Below are 23,223 nucleotides of genomic sequence, written 5' to 3'. Positions count from 1 at the left end.
CCTGTATGGCCTGTAACGTGGGTTCCTTTCTGCCCCCGGCCTGGTACGGCTTTCCTGGTCCCTTCTGTTGTGGCAGGGCCTTCAGGCTTCTTAGGCCAAGGAATATACAGTCCCCTGCGGACTGGTTATCTGCTGGGGGATGTGAAATCCTCCCAGCCTCAGATACCAAAGTCTGGTAAATTGAGTCCGTTATCTGCCAAGACAGGCTCTCTTCGCCGCTTGTCTCTGGCACACTTCCTCTTAGGTGCAATACAACTTTCTGTCCCTGCTCTGCTCCGGGACACGTCTCAGTGCTGAGACAGGTCGTCCTGTTCTCACTAACCCTGCCCCCAGTACCAGCTTTTATAGGGGCAGCCAGCTCCCCCTACTGGCCTGAGACAGGAGGCATTGCATGCTAATGTTCCCCTGACTAGAGAACCTCCCCCTTGCTCTCAGACACAGCTTTATTATACTTGTGGCATCCAGGCCAGGGTGACACAACAGCATGTATGCTAATAAGATATTTGTGGTCACGTGCCCTCCGCCCTTGGCACTTACACTGAGAAATCCTCACAGTGTACAGTGTGAACAATGTGAGGATTCACAAGTTTGCAATCACATAGAGTCACTGCAAACTTGTAACCTAAGACTGGACAAACCCTTTAAGTCTATAAACACTGTGATACAGAGTCCTGCTAACAAAAGGCCCCCATATACATTAGACAATTGGTTTAGCTGGCCATCTCGCAAAGCGGGCCAGTCACATCCACAAAATGTGGATTTGACTTGCTCCATGTGCTGCTTCAGATCTGTTTCAAATGGAAGAAACACGGAAGGCTATTTAATGGGTCTGTTTTCCATAAACTTCAAATTTTAGAAAGGAAAAAAACACATACTGCTAAAATACTTTTTTTTTTAGCTATATATCAGAGATTTATCACAAATATTACAGGTCAAGAAGGTCACACAGGACTACCTGCTGTGATTTCTTGAGAGAACAGCTCTCTGCTGCCCTGTCATCCGGACAATTGCACGATTGGCCAACGATCAATAGAGGAGGCTGTAGGCTGTTTGCACTAACAGTCCGGTTATTGGAAAACTAACAGTGAGCTTGTGGTATATACATCTTCGTATACCAACACATGGAATATGTGTATATAGCCCCGTACACTCACCCCTAACTCCACGATAACCCCAGACTACTCGCTGCCACCACCAGTCGTTTTACAGACTGACTGGATGCCTGATATGTAGTGTATGGCTTTGAGACACTGTTACAGAACAAAAGGAACAGAATTATAAAATTTTACATTTCATCATAAGGGAGGCAGTGTTTATGAAAAATATACAAAAGATTTTACAAAGAGGACAAAGCAATACAGTATATATGGTTACCAAAAATAAAAGAGATTAAGAAGAGAACTTATTACGAACTTAGTCAAAGGAGAGCGCTTTGTTTGGGGCCATTCAGCAAACGGGATACATGCATGCACGACGTGCCTCTCTCTACAGGAACACAAATCATAATTTGACTTAATCTTTTATCATCCCCTGAGTTCCACCCATACACCACCCCCTGTGATGACCTCACGTGGGCTGGATTGTGGGCTGTCCTCTTTCAGGCTTTTATGAAAATCCCACTTATGCAAAAACTCCACTCCTGACGGTCACAGAAGTTCGAGATTTCCAACATATTTTCAGCGGGCTTTTACCTTTCCATAGATAGTAAACATGCATAGCTGTTGTCAGTTATCTGGTCACTATGGATTTGTGGCTCATAGGCAGGGGTTACAGTTATGAAAAATGATGCGTCTTCTTCCCCTGTTAGCCCTAGTGCTGAAAATGTATGTTTAATCAATACTGGATTCATATAAATTTTGATATTAAGCATTTCCTTTCAGAGATGTTAAGTCTGAGCTGTCTTATTGTATCCTTTCCTCTGCAGGAAGCCAAAGTGTTACTTAAATCCAACCTGCATCTCCTGTGAACAAAAGGGCTTCCAATGCTCTGTTTATGCATAAACATATGTACCCTTTTATTGTCCAACTCTTGGAAAAAATTTCTCCTGTCTATTTTAAATCTCTTTGTCTGTGTACCAGAGGACATCCTCATTGGCACTTGGCTTCAATAAGCCATCCTGCATTTTAATTTCCTACTTTTTGGCATCTCTTGTTTTACTTGAAATCTGTGTGATAAAAAAGGAGGGAAGGGGGTGAGTGACTGTTTAATCTTTTCTAGGACGCATGCAAAAGAGCTGTGTCGGTACAACTTTTTTTCCTGCTAACTGATTTCTGCTTTTCAGTGATGATTACTGGACGTGTGAAATCAGCCTAATAGAACTGACAGCTCAAAGTCTGCAATATTCGCAGAAAATCAGTTGGTTGGCAATTTAAAAAAACCTCCCACACCAAATATAGTGACATGTAAACTTTCACCATCACCATGATGTATAGACGTTTCAACTCATGTAAAGTTGAATTCCATCACATTGTAACATTGCTAATCAGGAGACGGTCAGGCAAATTATTCTATTTTTGCAATCCCAGGAGGGCACTTTGCCATATATGAAGATTTGAAATGCTCAGAAACATTCCTGGCCATGGCCACCACCTTCTTCAAGAGGGTATTTTTCCTTTAAAAATCATTTCCTAATTAAATTTAAGATGTGCACCGCAAAAGGAGTTTATTTGCCAAAATGTAGTAGTTAAACTGTTCCAGGCATTGTTGCTTATGACAATTCCCAATTGCACTTGATAGGAACATAAGTAGTATGAAATTTCCTGCTTGATGCTGAGGAGCAACTCATCCATTGTTCAACTGTTTTCATCCATGCTCACAAATAGTGTTGAGCCACCCCCGTAGTGTTCGAGTTCGGTTCGGTTCGTCGAACACCCGTGTGTTCGCCGAACTGTTCGTCGAACTGTTCGTCGAACACCTTCGAACACCGTTAAAACCAATGGCAGGCAAACAAAAACACATAGAAACACATAGAAAACACCTTCAAAGGTGTCCAAAAGCTGACAAACTGCTCAGAAGACATAACTAACACATGGAAAAGTGACAAGTACATATAGTCATGCGAAAATAAAAGAGGTGGAGGAGTAAAAGGAGGGGTAGACACAGATATAGGCATGTCATGCCCTTCTAAAATCCAAAAAGTGAGAAGCCGACACGGCCAGTCCGTTCCTGCCCGTGCCACCTCCGTGTCGCCGGGTTTGTGCCAGAGCCGCGGTGGACCCTGACGGCCAGCCCCCCTCTCCTAATACTGGTGCCTGTACGCTGGTGGGTCGAGCCCCCCGCGGTGGGGGGGGAGTAACATCTGCAGAAGAAAGACCATCTTCCAGCCAAACTAACATGTCGACTTCTTTTCGTGGACAATGTGATACGATCCCTTTGTTACGGACACGCCCATCGCTACAAATTCCAGATGAGGCACAAAAACAGCAGGTGCTTCAGCGGATATCAAGTGCTCCTTCAAGTGGGCTCTCCTCCACCTCAACTTCAACATCACAAATACTCCAGTCCTCAGAGGTGTCACCCCAATCGCACTTGCTTCCTCACAGCTCCCAAGTCTCCAGCTGCCCGTCTGAGTATGGGGTAACACAGATGGTTGAGTCTGCACAGCTGTTTACTCATACTATAGCCTGGGAAACGGAGGTCTGCTCCAGAGCTTCTGTTAATCCAGACGAGGAAATGATCTGCACTGATGCCCAGAATCTTTATAAGTCGGATCCATGACCAGATGAAGAAGGTTCTGAGCATAATGTAGACCCTCGTTCCCAAACTGTAACTCCTGTTGGTGGAGACAATGATGAAGACGATGATGAGACTCAAATACCTGATTGGAGCGACAACTTGACTTTTCGGTCAGGGCAGGAAGAGGTTGGCTTTGAGGACGACGGGTGTGATAACACACAGGGTGATGATGACAAGGTTGGAGATCCCACTTACTGTCAACCCACAGTCAGCCAGTCGATGAGGTCACCCGGGCCTTTGCCTGGCCTTTGGGATGTCGCGGTGGTCGGCTACCTGGCCCGTACCCTGGGGTCACTCTTTAAAAGGGTGGATAATTGTTAATTTTATAAGAGTTTGTGACACCACCTGTGGTATCTGGTGAGAAGCACCAGCGCTGCAGCAGTCCACTGAGGCCCGTGATAAGGCAGCTCGATGGTATAGCTCCCCACAGGTGGAGCTAGGTCTCAGGGCAGCGTATGCAGGGGGAATGCAGGACAGGCGAGACCCAGCTGGGTCAGAGCAAGAACGGAAACGGACACGGTAGTCACTTCAGTACCTTTTACTGGAGGAAATTCAGGCACATCCTGGAGCACTGTAGGGTGAAGGGTGCATATCAGGATCCTCCCCAATGAGCGGGTGTAGGGCCTCCTGTTTCTTGCCTCTGCGCAGTAAGTTTCTGAGCTGCCTGGAGCTAGGCCTAACTTTGTCTCTGTCCTGCGCTGGCTGACCTTGTGGTAGGGCCTTCTCTTGAAGTTCACGCTCCCAGTATGCGGGGCCTAAGCGTCTCCTGGCTCTGTTACGTATCAGCACCTTAGCGATCCTGGGACTTGTAGTTCTCCAGGGATTCCGGTTATGCCTTACTGGGTCATAGAGATCCCGGTAAGCTCGGATCCGGTGTCCGGTAAATGCTTCGGGGTGAGCTGGTTAAGCTCCTCTGCCCCTTATGTACTAACTCGCCACTCGCGTTTGGCCTACTCGGGCCCTCAATAGGCTATACACACTAGCGGCAGCTTGCCGCGCTTCACCGATCTTATGACGCCGGCACACCTTAAGCTCTATCTGGGCTCCCTGAATCTAGCTAGCAGGAGCCTCGTGCTCCACTGCTGAACTATTAACTGAGTTCTCTAGACTAGACTGAGCTCCACTGCAGACTGACCTCTCTTAGGCTTCTCTACTGCAGGAACTCTTCAGAGGAACTGAACTGCCTAGCTCCAACTTCCCTATTTATATCCCTAACGGGCTCCCTCTGCTGGTCTGAGGTGGAAGGTGGAGATGTGTGAATGTTTATGGGGGCCTCTTGTGGAGGATTCCATCAATACACTCTTCTAGGATCTGTGATACCAAGCGCAGCGGGGCGTCACAGATGCTATTGACGACGAGGTTAGGTTGCGCCTTCCTGGACAGAGACGGAGTACTGGAAGCACGTCAACAACTGCATCCTCAACCACAACTCCGCCTCTGACCACAAGTCGTAGTGGCACTTCAGGTCGCATGGGCTCTAAGCTTTGCATAGCCTGGGCATTTATTCAGATCGATAAGGATGACCCAACTCGTGTTATCTGTAATATTTGTCACCAAAAGCTAAGTAGAGGCCAAAAAATCCATAGTTTGAGTACTTCATGCATGTACCGTCACATGGATATGAAGCATAAGTTGCAGTGGGAAGCTCACTGTGCTACAATGCGGCCTAGCAGGCTGGGCCAACCACCGTCTGCCCCATCTTGTGCATCCGCGGCCTCTTCATCCTCTGTGACTGGGGAGACAGCAGTCACACATGTTTTTGGACGCAGACCTGCCACCTCTTTACCTGCAACAGCCAGTGTGATTGGCAGGTCGTCAGTTCATTGGGAAGTGGAAACACCTGCTGGTGTTGAGAGCTCTCTGACATCGAGAGCACCACCTTTGGATCAAGGCAACCTAACATGTCCGCCTGCATCTTCCTCACAGACCGGCAGTTTGCCAGGGACACCCTACTCAACCCCGTCAAAGCACAACAGCCAGCCCTCGGTCCCTCAGATGTGGACAAGTAAAAGACCATTTCCTCCTAGCCATGAGAAAGCTAAGAGGTTGAATTTCACCATCTGCAAGCTGTTGGCTACAGAAATGCTGCCTTTCCGCCTGGAGGACACAGTGGATTTTTGAGACCTTATGTTCGTCGCAGTGCCCCAGTACCAGATGCCCAGTCGGCACTACTTCTCAAAGAAAGGTGTGCCTGCGCTCCACCAGCATGTCGCACACAACATCACCGCTTCTTTGAGAAACTCTGTGTGTGACAGGGTGCATTTCACCACAGACACTTGGACGAGTAGGCATGGACAGGGGCGTTACATGTCGCTGACAGGGCACTGGGTAACTATGGTGACAGCAGGACAAGGGGCTGCTGTCCAAGTCTTGCCGTCCCCGCGAGTTGTACGTCAATCCTCTTTATCTAGAAGTTCCTCCACTGCTTCTGCCTCCTCAACCTCCTCTCGGTCCTCCACCTGCACCCAAAGCCTGTCTGGTAATGCCACCTGCTTTCTAACTGCGCACCTCCTTACTATGCTGGCAGCAGGGCTCAACGGCATCAGTGTTTACTTTGAAATGTCTGGGAAATGGGAGTCACACAGCTGAGGACTTGTGGTCAGCTCTGGAGACCCAGTTTCATGAATGGTTGTCTCCACTGGACCTGCAACCAGGGAAGGCCGTGTGCGACAATGCTGCAAACCTGGGTGCGGCCCTTCGCCGGGGCAATGTTACACACGTGCCTTGTATGGCTCACGTGTTGAACCTGGTTGTCCATAAATTTTTATCCCACTATCCCGGACTAGATGGCCTTCTGCAGAGGGCACGGTCGCTGTGTGCTCACTTCCGCCGTTCGCATCCCGCAGCTCAACGACTTACATCTCTACAGAAGTCGTTGGGCCTGCCAGTTCACCGGCTGAAATGCGATGTGCCGACACGGTGGAATTCAACTCTGCACATGTTGCAGCGACTGTGGCAGCACCGACAAGCCCTGGTGCAATAGTTTCTGACGTATAGCCTGGGCCAACGAGATCCAGAGGTGGGGCAAATCACACAGCAGGAGTGGTCTCAGATCAGGGACCTATGAAGTTGACGCGCCCCCTTGGCCGTGGGGTACCCGGAGCCGGGCCGGTAGACGCTGGGGGTTGTAGTCACTGTGGCGGTGACCCGGTCCGTGACCCAGGGCGGTCAATCCAACGGTAATTTGTATATATGGATTTTATAATGTCCGACTACGCTACCTGTGGAGTGCGGCCAAAGGGGCCGCCGCTGCGGAACAGTCCTCTGAAGCTGGTGGTTTTGCTGCAATGGTATTATTACTCACCACAGGAAGAGTGTAGCTTCAGGGCAGTGTGGGTGGATGATGGTGGTTGTAGTGCAGGGAGTCAGTAATGAACACAGAGTCCGTGTGATGCAGTCCCAAGATCTTTACTCACAGTTGTTGCAGTCCAGATTACAGGTACCAGAGCTATCTCACCCGTCGTGCTGTGCGTACTCAGTGAGGGGCTCAGTCCACCCCCAGATAGCTCCGGAGTACTTAGCAGGACCCCCTTCTGTGTGTCCTTTCTCTGGCCTTCTCCCTGCACCTCACACCCAGTGACACTTCTATCCGGTATCCTCGGGCCTTGGCGGGCGACTTGTGTTCCGTCCCCTGGGTCCTATGTGGCTACCTTCTTAGTGAGACTGGTGTGGACTTTTGCCTGCAGTACATGAAATGCTGCAGCCTCCGGTTTCTAGTTGAGCCTTGCTGTTTCTCCTCTAGTTGAGGGACCGGTTCCCCTTATCTGGCCTGACCCCTCTACCTCCTGGTAGCAGCGGGAGTACAGGTGGCCTTCTGCACGGCCCGTAGCCCTAGGGTCCCTTCGGTTCCTGGAGCCTTCCTGCTCCCACTCCTCTCTTCTCTCCTTCAGTCCTGGGCCTCCCAGGCTAGGCCCGCCTCCGGAGCAGAGCTCATGCCGAGCCTCTGCTCCTGTCACTTTTCCTCCTCTGACTGGCTTGCTCTTTCTAAGATGGCTTCCTATTTATACTCTCCCTGTCATGTGCTCCCCTAAGCTGCTCCCCTAAGCACCCACTACATAGGATCCTCCCACCAGCTAGGGACCTGGGACTGTGCTCTCCCTTAGGAGCAATCTCGCCCTAACCCCACTGCGGGTATGTGTTGGATGCAGGTGTTAGGGTCCCGAGCCATACGCCTTCCTTACCTGAGGGTGAGATACCACACCTCTGGGTGAGATGCAGTAACTCTGTGGTGACTGCACCCTCAGGGGCGCCACACACCTTTCTGCACAGTTTTGAAATGGCGACGAAGATGTTTAGTGCTGACGACGATGCCATTATCAGCATAACTATTCCGGTGATCTACATGTTGGAGCACACATTAAACAGAATTCAGAGTCAGGTGGTCGGACAAGAGGAGGTGGAGGAAGTAGAGGAGGAGTCGTATGCGGAAGGGATAACATCTCCAAGGTCCAGACGCTTGGCAGCACCAAGGAGGCAGGCATGGGAGGGTGGGGGAGAGGGATTAAACAGGGCGCATGGTAGCAGCCAAACTGTTGAGGAAGGTGCAGGAGCCGAGGAAGAAGTGGAGGATGAACTGGCGATGGGCATGGAAGACTCATCAGATGAGGGAGACCTTGATCACATTTCTGTTGTGCGAGGTTGGGGGGAGAGGGCAGAGGAAAGAAGCATGATTCTTACCTCGCTACCAACACAACAAGGACTTGGTCCTCCTGGATGCGCAAGACACATGAGTGCCTTCTTGCTGCACTACCTGCAACATGACCCTCAGATTGCAGAATTCAAAGTAATCTCGACTACTGGGTTGCCACACTCTTAGATCCCCGGTACAAAAGTAAATTTGCCGAAATAATTCCTGCCATAAAAAGGGATTGACGCATGCAGGAGTATCTGCAGACGCTGTTGCAGAATCTTACATGTGCTTTTCCACAAAACACCAGTGGTGCACGAAGTGAATCTCACAGTTCTAACTTGCCAACCGCGGGACTGTCGAGTCTTCATCACTCAAACCGTAACAGTAACACAGTATCTGCTGGTAACAGCAATTTTGTGAAATCGTTTCACCACTTTTTTAGACCATCCTTTGCAAGGCCACAGGAGACAAGAAGTCTGACACATAGTCAATGCCTAGAGAGGATGGTGCAGGAGTATCTCCAAGTGAACATCGAAGCCATGACTGTGTCACTGGACCCTTGCTCATTTTGGTATTCCAATCTGGAAAAATGGCCGGAGCTCGCCACTCACGCCTTGGAGATCTTGTCATGCCCTGCAGCCAGTGTTCTCTCTGAACGTGTGTTCAGCACTGCTGATGGTGTGCTGACAGATAAGCGCACGCGGCTGTCCACTGAGAATGTAGACAGACTCACGTTCATAAAGATGAACAAATCATGGATTCGCAAGGACTTTTCTAATCCTGTGTTATCCTTGGGAGGCTAAAATCTTGAGGATTTGGTAATATCACCTCACCAACCGTTTTAAGCAACTGTGGGGCAATTGATGCCACTTAACCCTAGAACGCATGACCATAAAAATCTACACTTTCATATACCTGGGGCCTTTTAGGCCCGTGTGCAAATAACATTGAATAACTCAAACTCAAATGACAAACAACTATATACATGAAGAATACCTAGAGTTTCAAAATTCTAACTAAAGTAATCTTGCAGAAAATAGTAAACAATTAACAGGGCGGGACTGCGAGGCCCCAGGTATGCGTTCTAGGGTTAAGTGGTGTCTGTGCCACAATTTTGGGAAAAAATGGAAACTCTTTTTGGAGTCCCCTTGCTGTGTCTTACATGACGTTGGCATCGTCAATTCCAGGTGGGTTGGGTCGCTCCCCCCCCCCCTTTTAACTGTAAGAAACTACATACACTATGGCTTGGGGTAACACAGATGATTGAGTCTGAAGAGCTGTTTACTCAGAGGTCTGCTCCAAATCTTCAGTGTCTGCTAGTCAGCGTAGAATTTTTAACTGCATTTAGCCTAGGCAATACTTTGGGCGTAGTAGCCCAGCTGCGAAGCAAGCTGCACCGCCTGTGTATCTAATAAGAATTTTTAAATGCATCTAGCCTAGGCAGACTGTGGGGACCCCCAACCAAACCCAGACGCTCAGCCCCCCTACCGCCCCCCTTTCCTTGACAATACAATAATGTAACTCTTACAACTGGATGGGTGAGGATCGGTCACAGCTTTATTAACTCTTTATACTCATTCCATTAGAAAGACATTTTATTTCTAAAATAATTCAGCTTGTTGCAGCATGCCCTGGGTCTCCACTCCGGCAACTTGGCCAACAAGTGTAACTCTCCAACATGTCCTTTCTATTTCCAGGCCACGGAGGATCCTGCGTACTCGTATGCAGGACTCTGACCCCCACACATCACTCTTAACGCTTGTTCCACTCCGTCCTGGAGTCCTGACAGGAATATGTCCAGTCCAATATCCATTAAGTGAACACCGTCGGGCCGTATGAGGCCTGCTTTATCTCCTTCCAGTTGTCGGTGTCGTACCACTACACCGCCTCTGTCTCTTCTAAATTTTGCCATCCGAATATTTATTACCCGCCTTGTCCGTTCGATGGCCGTGATGTCTCGCGCACCTTGCCATACCGCTATCGGCACAATCTCTGACCATACTATAGCTAGTTTTGTGAAAAATTCTCTGAAGCGCTCAGTGTCTAGTTTCATTATTGCCATTAGTTATGCGCTCTTGTGATGACCTAGGTTGTTTCCCCCCGCCTGTATAACTAAGATGACCAGACATCTTGCCTCTCTCCCTACCTTGATTACCTCCATTAGTACCTGTGGCCATAGCAGGCCTCTAATACCTCTCCAGTTGAAATATGTGTTATGAAACTCTAATTTCCTCCCGCCTGGGCGGACTTTCGCCCTTTAATCTGCCCAATATATATACGAGTGGCCTATCACCCACACTGTTGGCTTAGCGTCACCTGTAAAAGAAACAAACCACGTTGGATAACAAGTCCGGTCTTATGTATCTTGCCAAACACATGGATCACCATCTCTCTATCCTCTGAACTTCCGTTTCTGACAGTCCTGCTCTTGCTGCTTCTGTGGCCGCGCCTATGCGGAATGAGTGTGTCCCGTAATCTTTGGGGTGGTTCCCTGCCGATGTTATGCATTTATTAAATATAGCTTGGAACTGGTATCTTGATAATGGCGTCCCATCAATGTGTGATAGGAACAAATTACTTTGTGATCTGATGGTTAGATATGGTTTTACTATTGTTACCCGACTCAGTGTACCGTTTGTGGGTTGTAGAAGTACCCAAGTGCCCCTGCCCGCTGGAACCATTTTCGATTTGTGTATGCGTAGACGTATTGCATTATTGCCTATGACTACGTCCTGGTGTAATAAGCCTCCACTGGTGCTAATTTTGGATTGAGGGACTAATTCGCTTATGCATAGCGCCCCGAAGAAGGCGATCACAAATGCAGTAGGCAGTAGTGTTGCTTCAAATTGTGAGTGTCATGTTAATGGTGTTAGGGATATGATGTGAGAAATCAGTTTTAGTGACACAGGACGGGACGTCTACACTCCTGACTTGGCTGACCCCTTTTCCACCCTTTTATGGATTGTCTGATGATGAATCTTTGTCACATCTCCCCAATTCAGTAGTTGGAAGTGAAATGCTACTCCGGTCAGACACCGCTGCGCTGACGCCCCTGATATGCCCCTCATCATTAGCTGGTGGAGAAATTCTATGGTGACTTGTGATCTGGCTTGTTCACATTGGTCAACCCGTCTGCCTGCTACTAGTCGTGTCCACTCTTCCCATGCCTTACCGTATGCTTGCCACGTCGACGGGGCAACTGACACTCTGATTAATGGCATCAACTATTCGCCACTAGATCCCATAGGGAAGGTGGGCAACTGTTGTCCCGATGGGTGGGCATTGTGGAAGAGCTCTGTGAAAATCTGCCAATTGAATTGTTATAAAGCGTTAGCAGCAGCTTTAGACCCCTCAGCATAGTGGCTAGCGCGGACCCATACATTGTGTTTTAGGCACAGGAATGCTAGCCTGGGTAGTAGGCCTAGCACTGGGAGAGATGATGATGCCATCTTATTAATGCAGTGCGCTAAGCTGGTGTTTTTTGTTATGAAGCGTATATTTTTGTAAGCCAGGAGCGCGCCCCATATTTCTATTGCTTCCACTATTGGGAAGAAAAATTATTTTCAGGGCTAGATGCAGCGAAAAATTATTATTAATTGAAAATCTGGTGGAGCTTGGTATAGATGGCCTAATACAATGAGCAACCCACACACTGCTAGAAGGCCAAATATTTTTTCAGAGTTAGATGCAGAAAAAAATTATATTCAGTTTGCAACCTGATGGAGGTCAGTATAGATGGACTAATAGAACAAGTCCCACACACTGCTAGAAGGCCAAATATTTTTTCAGAGGTAGATGCAGACAAAAAATTATTTTGAATTTGCAACCTGATGGAGGTCAGTATAGATGACTAATAGAACAAGTCCCACACACTGCTAGAAGGCCAAATATTTTTTCAGTGCTAGATGCAGAAAAAAATTATATTCAGTTTGCAACCTTATGGAGGTCAGTATAGATGGACTAATAGAACAAGTCCCACACACAGCTAGAAGCCCAAATATTTTTTCAGAGGTAGATGCAGAAAAAAATTATATTCAGTTTGCAACCTGATGGAGGTCTGTATAGATGGATTAATAGAACAAGTCCCACACACAGCTAGAAGCCCAATATTTTTTCAGAGGTAGATGCAGAAAAAAATATATTCAGTTTGCAACCTGATGGAGGTCTGTATAGATGGATTAATAGAACAAGTCCCACACACAGCTAGAAGCCCAATATTTTTTCAGAGGTAGATGCAGAAAAAAATATATTCAGTTTGCAACCTGATGGAGGTCAGTATAGATGGACTAATACAATAAGTCCCACACACAGCTAGAAGCCCAATATTTTTTCAGAGGTAGATGCAGAAAAAAATATATTCAGTTTGCAACCTGATGGAGGTCTGTATAGATGGATTAATAGATCAAGTCCCACACACAGCTAGAAGCCCAATATTTTTTCAGAGGTAGATGCAGAAAAAAATATATTCAGTTTGCAACCTGATGGAGGTCTGTATAGATGGATTAATAGAACAAGTCCCACACACAGCTAGAAGCCCAATATTTTTTCAGAGGTAGATGCAGAAAAAAATATATTCTGTTTGCAACCTGATGGAGGTCTGTATAGATGGATTAATAGAACAAGTCCCACACACAGCTAGAAGCCCAATATTTTTTCAGAGCTAGATGCAGAAAAAAATTATATTCAATTTGCAACCTGATGGAGGTCAGTATAGATGGACTAATAGAATGATGCTATGCCCAAAAGATTTTACTTCACTAGGTGCAGTAAAAAAATTGGTATTCTATACACAGGTGGTATATCTTGCAACACAGATAGGCTACTCCACTGACTAACACACTCTGCAATAGGCCAAAAAGGATTAGCTTTGCTAGATTCAGCCAAATGCTGTGAAAAAAAACTTGCACAGCACTGGCACAGACCTGCCTGGCAAAAACTGATAGGAACTGATGTAACCTAGTCCTGAAAAGGACTCCAATTACAATTAGTCTTTACTACAATCTATCTATTTAAGAGCACAGACCTGCCTGATAAAAGTCGTAGGAAATGCTGTAACCTAGTCCTTAAAAGGACTGCAATCACAACTATTCCCTACTCCCAAGCTATCTGTAGATTTGTGCGAAAATTGGCTTGAAATTAACAAGGTATAGCGCACACAGCAACAGCGATGCCGTCTAACACGCAGCTGCAGCAGTGAGAAAATGGTGGCGACGGGGAAAATGGCTTGGTCTTATAGGGCAAGGACATGTGACATACACTGCCAATGACACATGCCCTTGCTTGTGTGAAAAAAAGCACTTCGCTCCGTGTGTGCGCTGCTGATAGGCTGACAGATTGCACCTCCCCACTGCAAATGCGGGAAAGAGAAAAAAAAATGGAGATCTTCATTGTTCCTGCAGAGATCCATCCCCTGCCCCTCCCCCCACCCCGCTGTACACTCAAACTGCGTATTAACATTAATTTTCATCATTACTGAGAAAAAATCCAGTTATGATTTTGGTACACGAACAGTTATCGAACATAACCTCGAACAGCCGAATTTTTCTCAAATTGTTCGTGTTCGCCGAACGGTTCGAACACCGGCCAAAACAGCTCGAATTTGAGATTGGCGAACAGTTCGAGTAGAACAACGCTCATCTCTACTCACAAGCTGTAAAACAGGTAACAAGGTCAAAGGCCTTGTCCTTGTAGGGTACAACATTCCCCTGCTTCTCATTTCCCATGTTCCCAATAAATTAAAAACACCTATACTCACCTCTCGGGTCAGCATCATTCCAACCGTGTCAGCATTCATGTTCCCATATGAGTTAGGGCCAGTACCTATATGCATTCTAATATGCTGTATATCAGGGTTCCCCAACTCCAGTCCTCAAGGCCCACCAACAGGTCATGTTTTCAGGATTTCCTTAGTATTGCACAGGTGATGTAACTATTGCCTGTGCTGATGATGGAATTATCACCTGTGCAATACTAAGGAAATCCTGAAAACATGACCTGTTGGTGGGCCTTGAGGACTGGAGTTGGGGAACCCTGCTGTATATATGCCCACAATCCGATCTGCAAGACAAAAAAAAAAAGATCTACTATTATATTCGACCCGGTCCGATAGGTGTTGCTGGTTTTGGTCCGGTGCCTCCTCACTTCTTGCGATCGCTGTCCTCCTTCTTGCATCGTGAGGATGACGCATCCTACATCATCCACACAATGTCTAGCATCGCGCTTCTGTGCAGGCGTATTTCTCTCTGCACTGTCAAAGGCAGAGTAAAGTACTGCAGCGCACATGCGTCGGTGCTCTTTGGCCTTTTCCTGCTCATGCGCACTGCAGTAATTTGCTCTCCCTAGACAGGGCAGAGAGAAGTATGCCTGCGCAGGAGCACGATTGTGACATAATGCTTGCATCTTATTGCTGTAGAACTGGCAAAATGATTTTGAAATGTTATAGTTCATATACATATATAAACAGATTACTTGATGGTCTAATATTTATGTTACAATATTGTGGGGGGGTTGTGTCTGTTTTAGGACCTTCGGTCTGCTGTGTTGAAAATCTGTATATTTGTTGGCTTAAACCTTGATGATGAAGCAATAGACATCGTGGTGGAAAAAGCAACTTTTAAGAACATGAAACATGATCCTCTTGCTAATTATACATTTCTTTCAAATGAAGTTTTAGACAAAAATAAAGGAACTTTTTTACGTAAAGGTAAAGTACAAGTTAAGGGGTTGTTGGAGTTGAAAAAAGAAGCAACAAATGTAAATAAAATTAAAAAATAGTATCTATCTAGCATCTAAGCTCTGGTCATTATCAGTCTTTGTATGTAAGCTTCGAGCAATTACGTGTCATGTAGGCACATGACTGTGCCATACATACTGGTATAACTGCTGGCTGAGCATACATATTTTACATATTTATGGGGAGCAGTGGATAAAATGTTGCCATTTCATAAAATGTTACCAAGGAGAAGGCATACTTTAATCTGATGAATTATACAGCCCATTGTCCATAAAGATAGTGTATCAGTGTTTTCTCTTCTTTTTACCAGGGATTGTTGGTGACTGGAAAAATACAATGACGGTGGCACAGAGTGAGATGTTTGATAAATTCTACAAAGAGAAGATGGGGGATCTGCCAATTAAGTTTATGTGGGAGATCAATGAAGAAACCACATCCTAGAGTTCTGTTATTTTCATAAAAACCTTAGAATGAATGTCCAACTTTAAACAATGTCTTTTGCTTTACTATAAATTGTTCCAAACATTTCTGTAAAATAATTTATAGAGAACCTTTCATGACTTTTTTTGTTTTAAACTGGATACATCCTGAGATAAGGGCTGAAGCACTGAGTGACAGTTTTTTTCTATTTTGCATGCCACTTGTTCCCGAGATATGAGCTTGTGAAGTTTATATGTAAATTTTCCCTTTAATCACATGGGTGGTAACATATTCTTCTTAGGGGGCATGTGCAGAATATGCCCCCAGATATCAGCAGTAAGAGAAGCTGGTTTTGGTGTACATCACTGAGATAGCAGATCTGGCAACGTACAATGATATAAACCTAATACAGGAGGCAGGACATACGATCAATCTTCTCTTGGGCAACAAGCTCGTGGGAACATGAGAAATAGTGACTGGGCAGTGTAAGGCATTTTATTCCCTAGGCAATGAGCAGAGCAGCGGTATTGGGCACATTTGGTGTGCTATTATGATGATTACGTAATGTTGGGGGTGGGTGTAGTTGGCAATGGAGACTCAGATACAAAATCATCATCATAGCCCACCTCATATAATACCACTACTCTGTTAATTTTCAAAGGGTTACAATGCCCTGTGGAAAAAAATTGCCACCCATTCACTAATAATCATTCTGCCACAAAGCTTATTGTCTAGGGGAAGATTAATAGTATGCCTTGCCCCCTGTATTAGGTTTAGAGCAACGTAGCTTGCCAGTGCTGCTCCCACGATGATATGCACCAAGCCCAGTGTAACTCCTGTGGATTGTGGACCCACTGTGCTACGGCCGGGCTTACCCTGGAGGGGCGTAACTAAGTAGCTACCTGGTATTCACTGAAGTCTCTGATGGTGAGGTTAGGCTTGTGCGGAAGGAAGCTGCCAGGTACCACTCCAGGTCAGTGTCTGGACCAGTTGCCGCTGACCCCAAGGAACAGAGATGCCAGCTTGGATTGTGTGTTTCAGGCAGGACAGGATGGCCAATAGTATGGGTTCAGACTGTGCGGCTTCTGGATAGCAGACAGTACAGCCACTGGAACTTGTACAGATTGTGTGGCTTCAGGATAGCAGACAGGTCAGGAATTCAACCGGGATACAGGTTAGACAAAGCAGGGTCAGGTCAGACAAAGCAGAAGAAGCGACCTAACAGCAGGCAGGCAATGATTAACTAACTTTGCACAAATGTTGCTCAGGCACCTCCCAACAGGTGGAGGTGCCTTATGTAGTAAGTGCCTCCCAGCTATTGCCTGGGGACACTTTTAGAGAGTACACGCTGTTCTCTTTAAGAGACATAGAGTGCACGCACACGTGCGCTCTAAGTGTACTGCCGAGAGATCTGCAGTTCTTGCGCATACTCTGGAGAGTAGGAGAGGAGGTTGGAGACGCGGCTGGGTAGCTGGCTTGGTGAGTAAGTCAGCATTCTTGACACCCAACTCCTGCTTCTCTCCATTTGTCGCCATGCTGTATGTATGTATGTAATTTTCGGGAGTGGGGATTTCTCGGCGGCGTCATGCTGATAATCCCTGTTTTAATATTCCTTGGGGCTTATTCTGTATTTTTCTTTTGTGATGTCTCCTGCTTTTGAAGCAGCATCACAGAGGTGGAAAAAGTAGATTCGCTATGAGAAGAGAATCTGTTAACGCCAATGTGATTGAAGGTAAAATCTATAATATAATCGTGGATGCGTCCCTCTGTACGAAGCCTTTATAGACTGCGCAAGCGCAACACACCTTCGCAGTCTGGCTCCAGACAGAATAACGCATCGAGCCGTTACAGCTAAGAGGAGTGTGTGGCGCCAGAGATCGCGGTATGCGTAAGCACTGAACGCATAACGCGATCTCAGGCGCCATACTTACATACTTAACTGACCGGGAGGAGCATTGCCACGGCGCCTCTGTTCTTGCCGGAGAGCGGGGCTGGAGTGAGGCGTTGGAATCGGCGCATGCGCATAGCGCGCTATCCGGCGCCAATTTACTGAAGACACATTTGCAGTGTGTCTTCAGCAAAATGGTGCCGGACAGCGTGGTATGGGCATGCGCATTCTCTAGCACCACACTCCTCCCCCAGCCTCCAGCAGAACGGGACACAGCGCTGGAGCACAGGGAAGAAAGGTGAGTATAAGTGTTTATTTTTTTGTGTGTGCAGCGTGATAGGGATGAGGGGTACCATGCATACCAGGCCAGGAATGAGGGGATACCATGCATACCAGGATGAGGGATGGGGTACCATGTATACCAGGTTTGGGGGATGGGCTACCATGCATACCAGGATAGGAATGAGGGGGTGCTATGCATACCAGGATGAGGGATAGGGTACCATGCATACCTGGATTGGGGATGGAGTACCATGCATACCAGGATAGGGATGAGGGGGTACCATACATACCAGGATGAGGCATGGGGTGGGTACCATACATACCAGGAAGAGGCATGGGGTACTGTACCATGCATACCAGTATTGGGGATGAGGGGTACCATGCATATCAGGATGAGGGATGGGGTACCATGCATACCAGGATTGGGGATGAGAGGTACCATGCATACCAGGATGAGGGATGGGGTACCATGCATACCAGGATAGGGATGAGGGGGTACCATGCATACCAGGATGGGGATAAGGGGGTACCATGCATACCAGGATAGGGATGAGGGGCTGCCATGCATACCAGGATGAGGGATGGGGTACCATGCATACCAGCATAGGGACGAGGGGGTGCCATGCATACCAGGATGAGGGATGGGTACCATGCACACCAGGATAGGGATGAGGGGTACCAGGCATACCAGGATGAGGGATGGGGTACCATACATACCAGGATTGGGGGATGAGGGTTGCCATGTATACCAGGATAGGGATGAGCGGTACCATGCATACTAGGATTGGTAATGAGGGGTACCATGCATACCAGGATAGGGATGAGGGGTACCATGCATTCCAGGATGAGGGATGGGGTACCATGCATGCCAGCATGAGGGATGGTGTACCATGCTTACCAGGATAGGGATGAGGGGTACCATACATACCAGGAAGGGGATGAGGGGGTACCATGCATACCAAGATGAGGGATGGGGTACCATGCATACCAGGATGGGGATGAGGGATGGGGTACCATGCATACCAGGATGGGGATGAGTGGGTACCATGCATACCAGGATGAGGGATGGGGTACCATGCATACCAGGATAGGGATGAGGGGGTACCATGCATACCAGGATGAGGTATGGGGTACCATGCTACCAGGAAAGGGATGAGGGGGTGCCATGCATACCAGGATAGGGATGAGGGGGTACCATGCATACCAGGATAAGGGATGGGGTACCATGCATGCCAGGATTGGGGATGAGGAGTACCATGCATACCAGGATAGGGATGAGGGGTACCATGCATACCAGGATAGGGATGAGGGGTATCATATATACCAGGATAGGAATGAGGGGGTACCATGAATACCAGGATGAGGGATGGGGTACCATGCATACCAGGATGAGGGATGGGGTACCATGCATACCAGGATAGGGATGAGGGGGTGCCATGCATACCAGGATGAGGTATGGGGTACCATGCATACCAGGAAAGGGATGAGGGGGTGCCATGCATACCAGGATAGGGATGAGGGGGTACCATGCATACCAGGATGAGGGATGGGGTACCATGCATGCCAGGATTGGGGATGAGGAGTACCATGCATACCAGGATAGGGATGAGGGGTACCATGCATACCAGGATAGGGATGAGGGGTATCATATATACCAGGATAGGGATGAGGGGGTACCATGAATACCAGGATGAGGGATGGGGTACCATGCATACCAAGATGAGGGATGGGGTACCATGCATACCAGGATAGGGATGAGGGGTACATACATAACAGGATGGGGATGAGGTGGTACCATGCATACAAGGATGGGGTACCATGCATACCAGGATAGGGATGAGGGGTACCATGCATACCAGGATAGGGATGAGGGGGTACCATGCATAACAGGTTGAGGGATGGGGTACCATGCATACCAGGATAGGGATGAGGGGTACCATGCATACCAAGATAGGGATGAGGAGGTGCCATGCATAACAGGATGAGGGATGGGGTACCATGCATACCAGGATTGATGATGGGGTACCATGCATACCAGGATAGGGATGAGGGGGTACCATGCATACCAGGATGAGGGATGGGGTACCATGCATACCAGGATTGGGGATGAGGGGTACCATGCATACCAGGTTAGGGATAAGAGGTACCATACATACCAGGATAGGGATGAGGAGGTACCATGCATACCAGGATGAGAGATGGGGTACCATGCATACCAGGATGAGGGATGGCGTACCATGCATACCAGGATATATATGAGGGGTACCATGCATACCAGGATGAGAGATGGGGTACCTTGCATACCAGGATAGGGATAAGGGGTGCCATGCATACCAGGATGAGGGGCCATGCATACCAGGATAGGGATGAGGGGGCACCATCCATACCAGGATAGGGATGAGGGGGTACCATGCATACCAGAATATGGATGAGGGGCCATGCATACCAGGATAGGGATGAGGGGTGCCATGCATATCAGGATAGGGATGAGGGGGTACTATGCATAACAGGATGAGGGATGGGGTACCATGCATACCAGGATAGGGATGAGGGGTACCATGCATACCAGGATAGGGATGAGGAGGTGCCATGCATACCAAGATGAGGGATGGGGTACCATGTATACCAGGATTGATGATGGGGTACCATGCATACCAGGATAGGGATGAGGGGGTACCATGCATACCAGGATGAGGGATGGGGTACCATGCATACCAGGATTGGGGATGAGGGGTACCATGCATACCAGGTTAGGGATAAGGGGTACCATACATACCAGGATAGGGATGAGGGGGTACCATGCATACCAGGATGAGAGATGGGGTACCATGCATACCAGGATGAGGGATGGCGTACCATGCATACCAGGATATTGATGAGGGGTACCATGCATACCAGGATGAGGGATGGGGTACCTTGCATACCAGGCTAGGGATAAGGGGTGCCATGCATACCAGGATGAGGGGCCATGCATACCAGGATAGGGATGAGGGGGCACCATCCATACCAGGATAGGGATGAGGGGGTACCATGCATACCAGAATATGGATGAGGGGCCATGCATACCAGGATAGGGATGAGGGGTGCCATGCATATCAGGATAGTGATGATGGGTGCCATGCATATCAGGATAGGGATGAGGGGTGCAATGCATTCCAAGATAGTGATGAGGGGTAGCATACATACTAGGATAGGGATGAGGGATACCATATATACCAGGATAGGGATGGGGGATGTCATGCAAACCAGGATTGGGGATGAGGGGTACCATACATACCATGATTGGGGATGAGTGGTGCCATGCATACCAGGATTGGGGATGAGGGATGCCATGCATACCAGGATTGGGAATGAGGGGTACCATGCATACCAGGATTGGGGATGAGGGGTACTATACATACCTGGATAGGGATGAGGGGTACCATACATACCAGGATTGGGAATGAGGAGTGCCATGCATACCAGGATTGGGGATGAGGGGTGCCATGCATACCAGGATGGGGATGAGGGGTACCATGCATACCAGCATAAGACTGAGGGGGCCATACATAGCAGGATTGGGGATGGGGGAGCCATGCATACCAGGATTGATATGAGGGTGTGCTATGCATACCAGGATAGGATGGGGGCAGCACATAACAGGATGGGGGAACAGGATTGGGTAGCACAAATACAAGGATGGGGGGCAGCACAAATACCAGGATGGGGGCTGCACAAATAGCAGGATGGGGGCAGCATAAATACCAGGATGGGAGGAGCACAAATACAAGGATGGGGGGCAGCACAAATACCAGGATGGGGGAAGCACAAATACCAGGATGGGGGCAGCACAAATAGCAGGCTGGGGACAGCACATAACAGGATGGGCGCCGCAGCACATAACAGGATGGGGAACCATATACAAATAAAAATGCTCGCCACCCGGTAGTAGAACGGGTTCAATAGCTAATGTATTTATAAAATTTTTAAGCTCATAGCTCAGGAATAAAGTGGTCTATCATAAAAACAACACTTCAGATCTAATCTCAAGATGTAGCCAATTCATAAGTAAAAAGTCTTGAAATGTCTATTATAATAGATTTTTATAGTGGGTGATTCTTTATTCAAAGCCATCTCTATATTGATCTTAAAGGTTTACTGCATACTATTATGTGAGATAACTAATAGGTGGTGTAAGATTAGTTTTAAAATTTGACAGATTTATCAAACACCATCAACCACTATTATAAACCTGACTCATTTTATGTCTGTGCAGTCTACATTTGCACTGTCTTAAGAATCAGACAGTACTGGTTATGTCCTAATACCTTTATGCACAGCGCATTTGTAAAATAAATATATTTTCTATATGTTATAGATTGTAACAGCAATGGATAAAGAATTAATTATGAAGAAAATCTGTTGTATAAAAATCTGTGACTTTTCAGATTTTGTGTTCTACTATTCCTGATGAAGAGACCTGCATAGTCTCGAAAGCTTGCTCTTTATTATCATCTTTTCATTTAGCCATTAAAAGGTATCAACCATTGAGGACTCTCAAATTGTAATATTTTTCAAGAAAAACTGGAAATGTGTGGCTAGAAGCTTATGGAGTGCTGTTGTGTTCTCATTAAAGGAAACCTATTATGTTGAAAATGGTATCTGATCTGCAGGCAGGATGTTATAGAGCAGGAGGAGTTGATCAGATTGATATACATCTTTGTGGAAAAAGTTTCAGTATGCCTTGTATTTTATATATTGAAGTGTCTGGTGTTTGTATACATTGTCAATCACTGAGTATGACTTCAGTCTTCCCTGTATGACTGTGCATGCAGAGACAGATGTCACTCAGTAGGACCGCCCACTGCTTAGAAACACCAGGGATTTCAGTGAATAAAATATATACTGAATCTTTTCCTAAAAACCTAAGCTCGTCTTATCCTTCTCTATACCATGTTGTTTACAGATCGGACTATATGCACAACATGACAGGACCCCTTTAATGCAGATTTTGCGACTTATGATATTGATGAGTTTTCCTTTGGATAGGTTATCAATATTACAATTGTGAGTGACTGACCCCTGGCACCTCCACCAATAAGCTGTCTGTGAGTGGGACTGTGCTTTCCAGCTGTGTTTACTGGTTAAATGTGTAAGCTCCATTCAGTATTTTTCACTGTTTAAATATTGCCAGTTGTTTGACGTCCACCAATGAGATATTGCTGACCTATCTTATGGATCAGTCATCAATATCATAACTAGTGGTGAGTGACCGTGTTCGCCCCTGCTCGGTACTCACCCGAGCATCACAGTGCTTGACAATCTCGGTGCTACGTGAGTATTTCCGGGTTTCTTGGGCGGGAACTCGGGTCCCGTCCTGCATGCTTAGCGCTCTTTATAAAGCCAATGAAGGGATTGCTTGCCACGAACTGTAATGTCGTAGCCATGTTGGTTGTGGGCATTGCAGTGATTGGCTGGCCGCACAGCATCATCAGGTCTATATCAGACCTGGCGCCGCTATGCTCGTCACAGTCTACCTTGGAAACAGGCAGAGTA

General features: G+C 47.2%; 1 protein-coding gene across 1 annotated transcript in view; it reads left to right on the top strand.

Moving 5' to 3' along the window:
* The window catches only part of LOC141259637 (amine sulfotransferase-like), a 209,883-nt gene extending 189,044 nt beyond the window's left edge, over positions 1-20,839 (top strand). The window contains exons 6-7 of the mRNA XM_073675900.1: positions 14,888-15,068; positions 15,409-20,839. Coding sequence (XP_073532001.1) covers positions 14,888-15,068; positions 15,409-15,539 — 312 coding nt within the window. The 3' untranslated portion in view covers positions 15,540-20,839. The remainder of the gene's footprint in view (positions 1-14,887; positions 15,069-15,408) is intronic.
* Positions 20,840-23,223: the final 2,384 nt, after the last annotated feature.

This window comes from Phyllobates terribilis, unplaced genomic scaffold, assembly GCF_046119375.1.
Source record: "Phyllobates terribilis strain yellow unplaced genomic scaffold, ASM4611937v1 Scaffold_3__8_contigs__length_932513732, whole genome shotgun sequence".
NCBI lineage: Eukaryota > Metazoa > Chordata > Amphibia > Anura > Dendrobatidae > Phyllobates > Phyllobates terribilis.
This window is presented reverse-complemented; position numbering and strand designations above follow the sequence as displayed.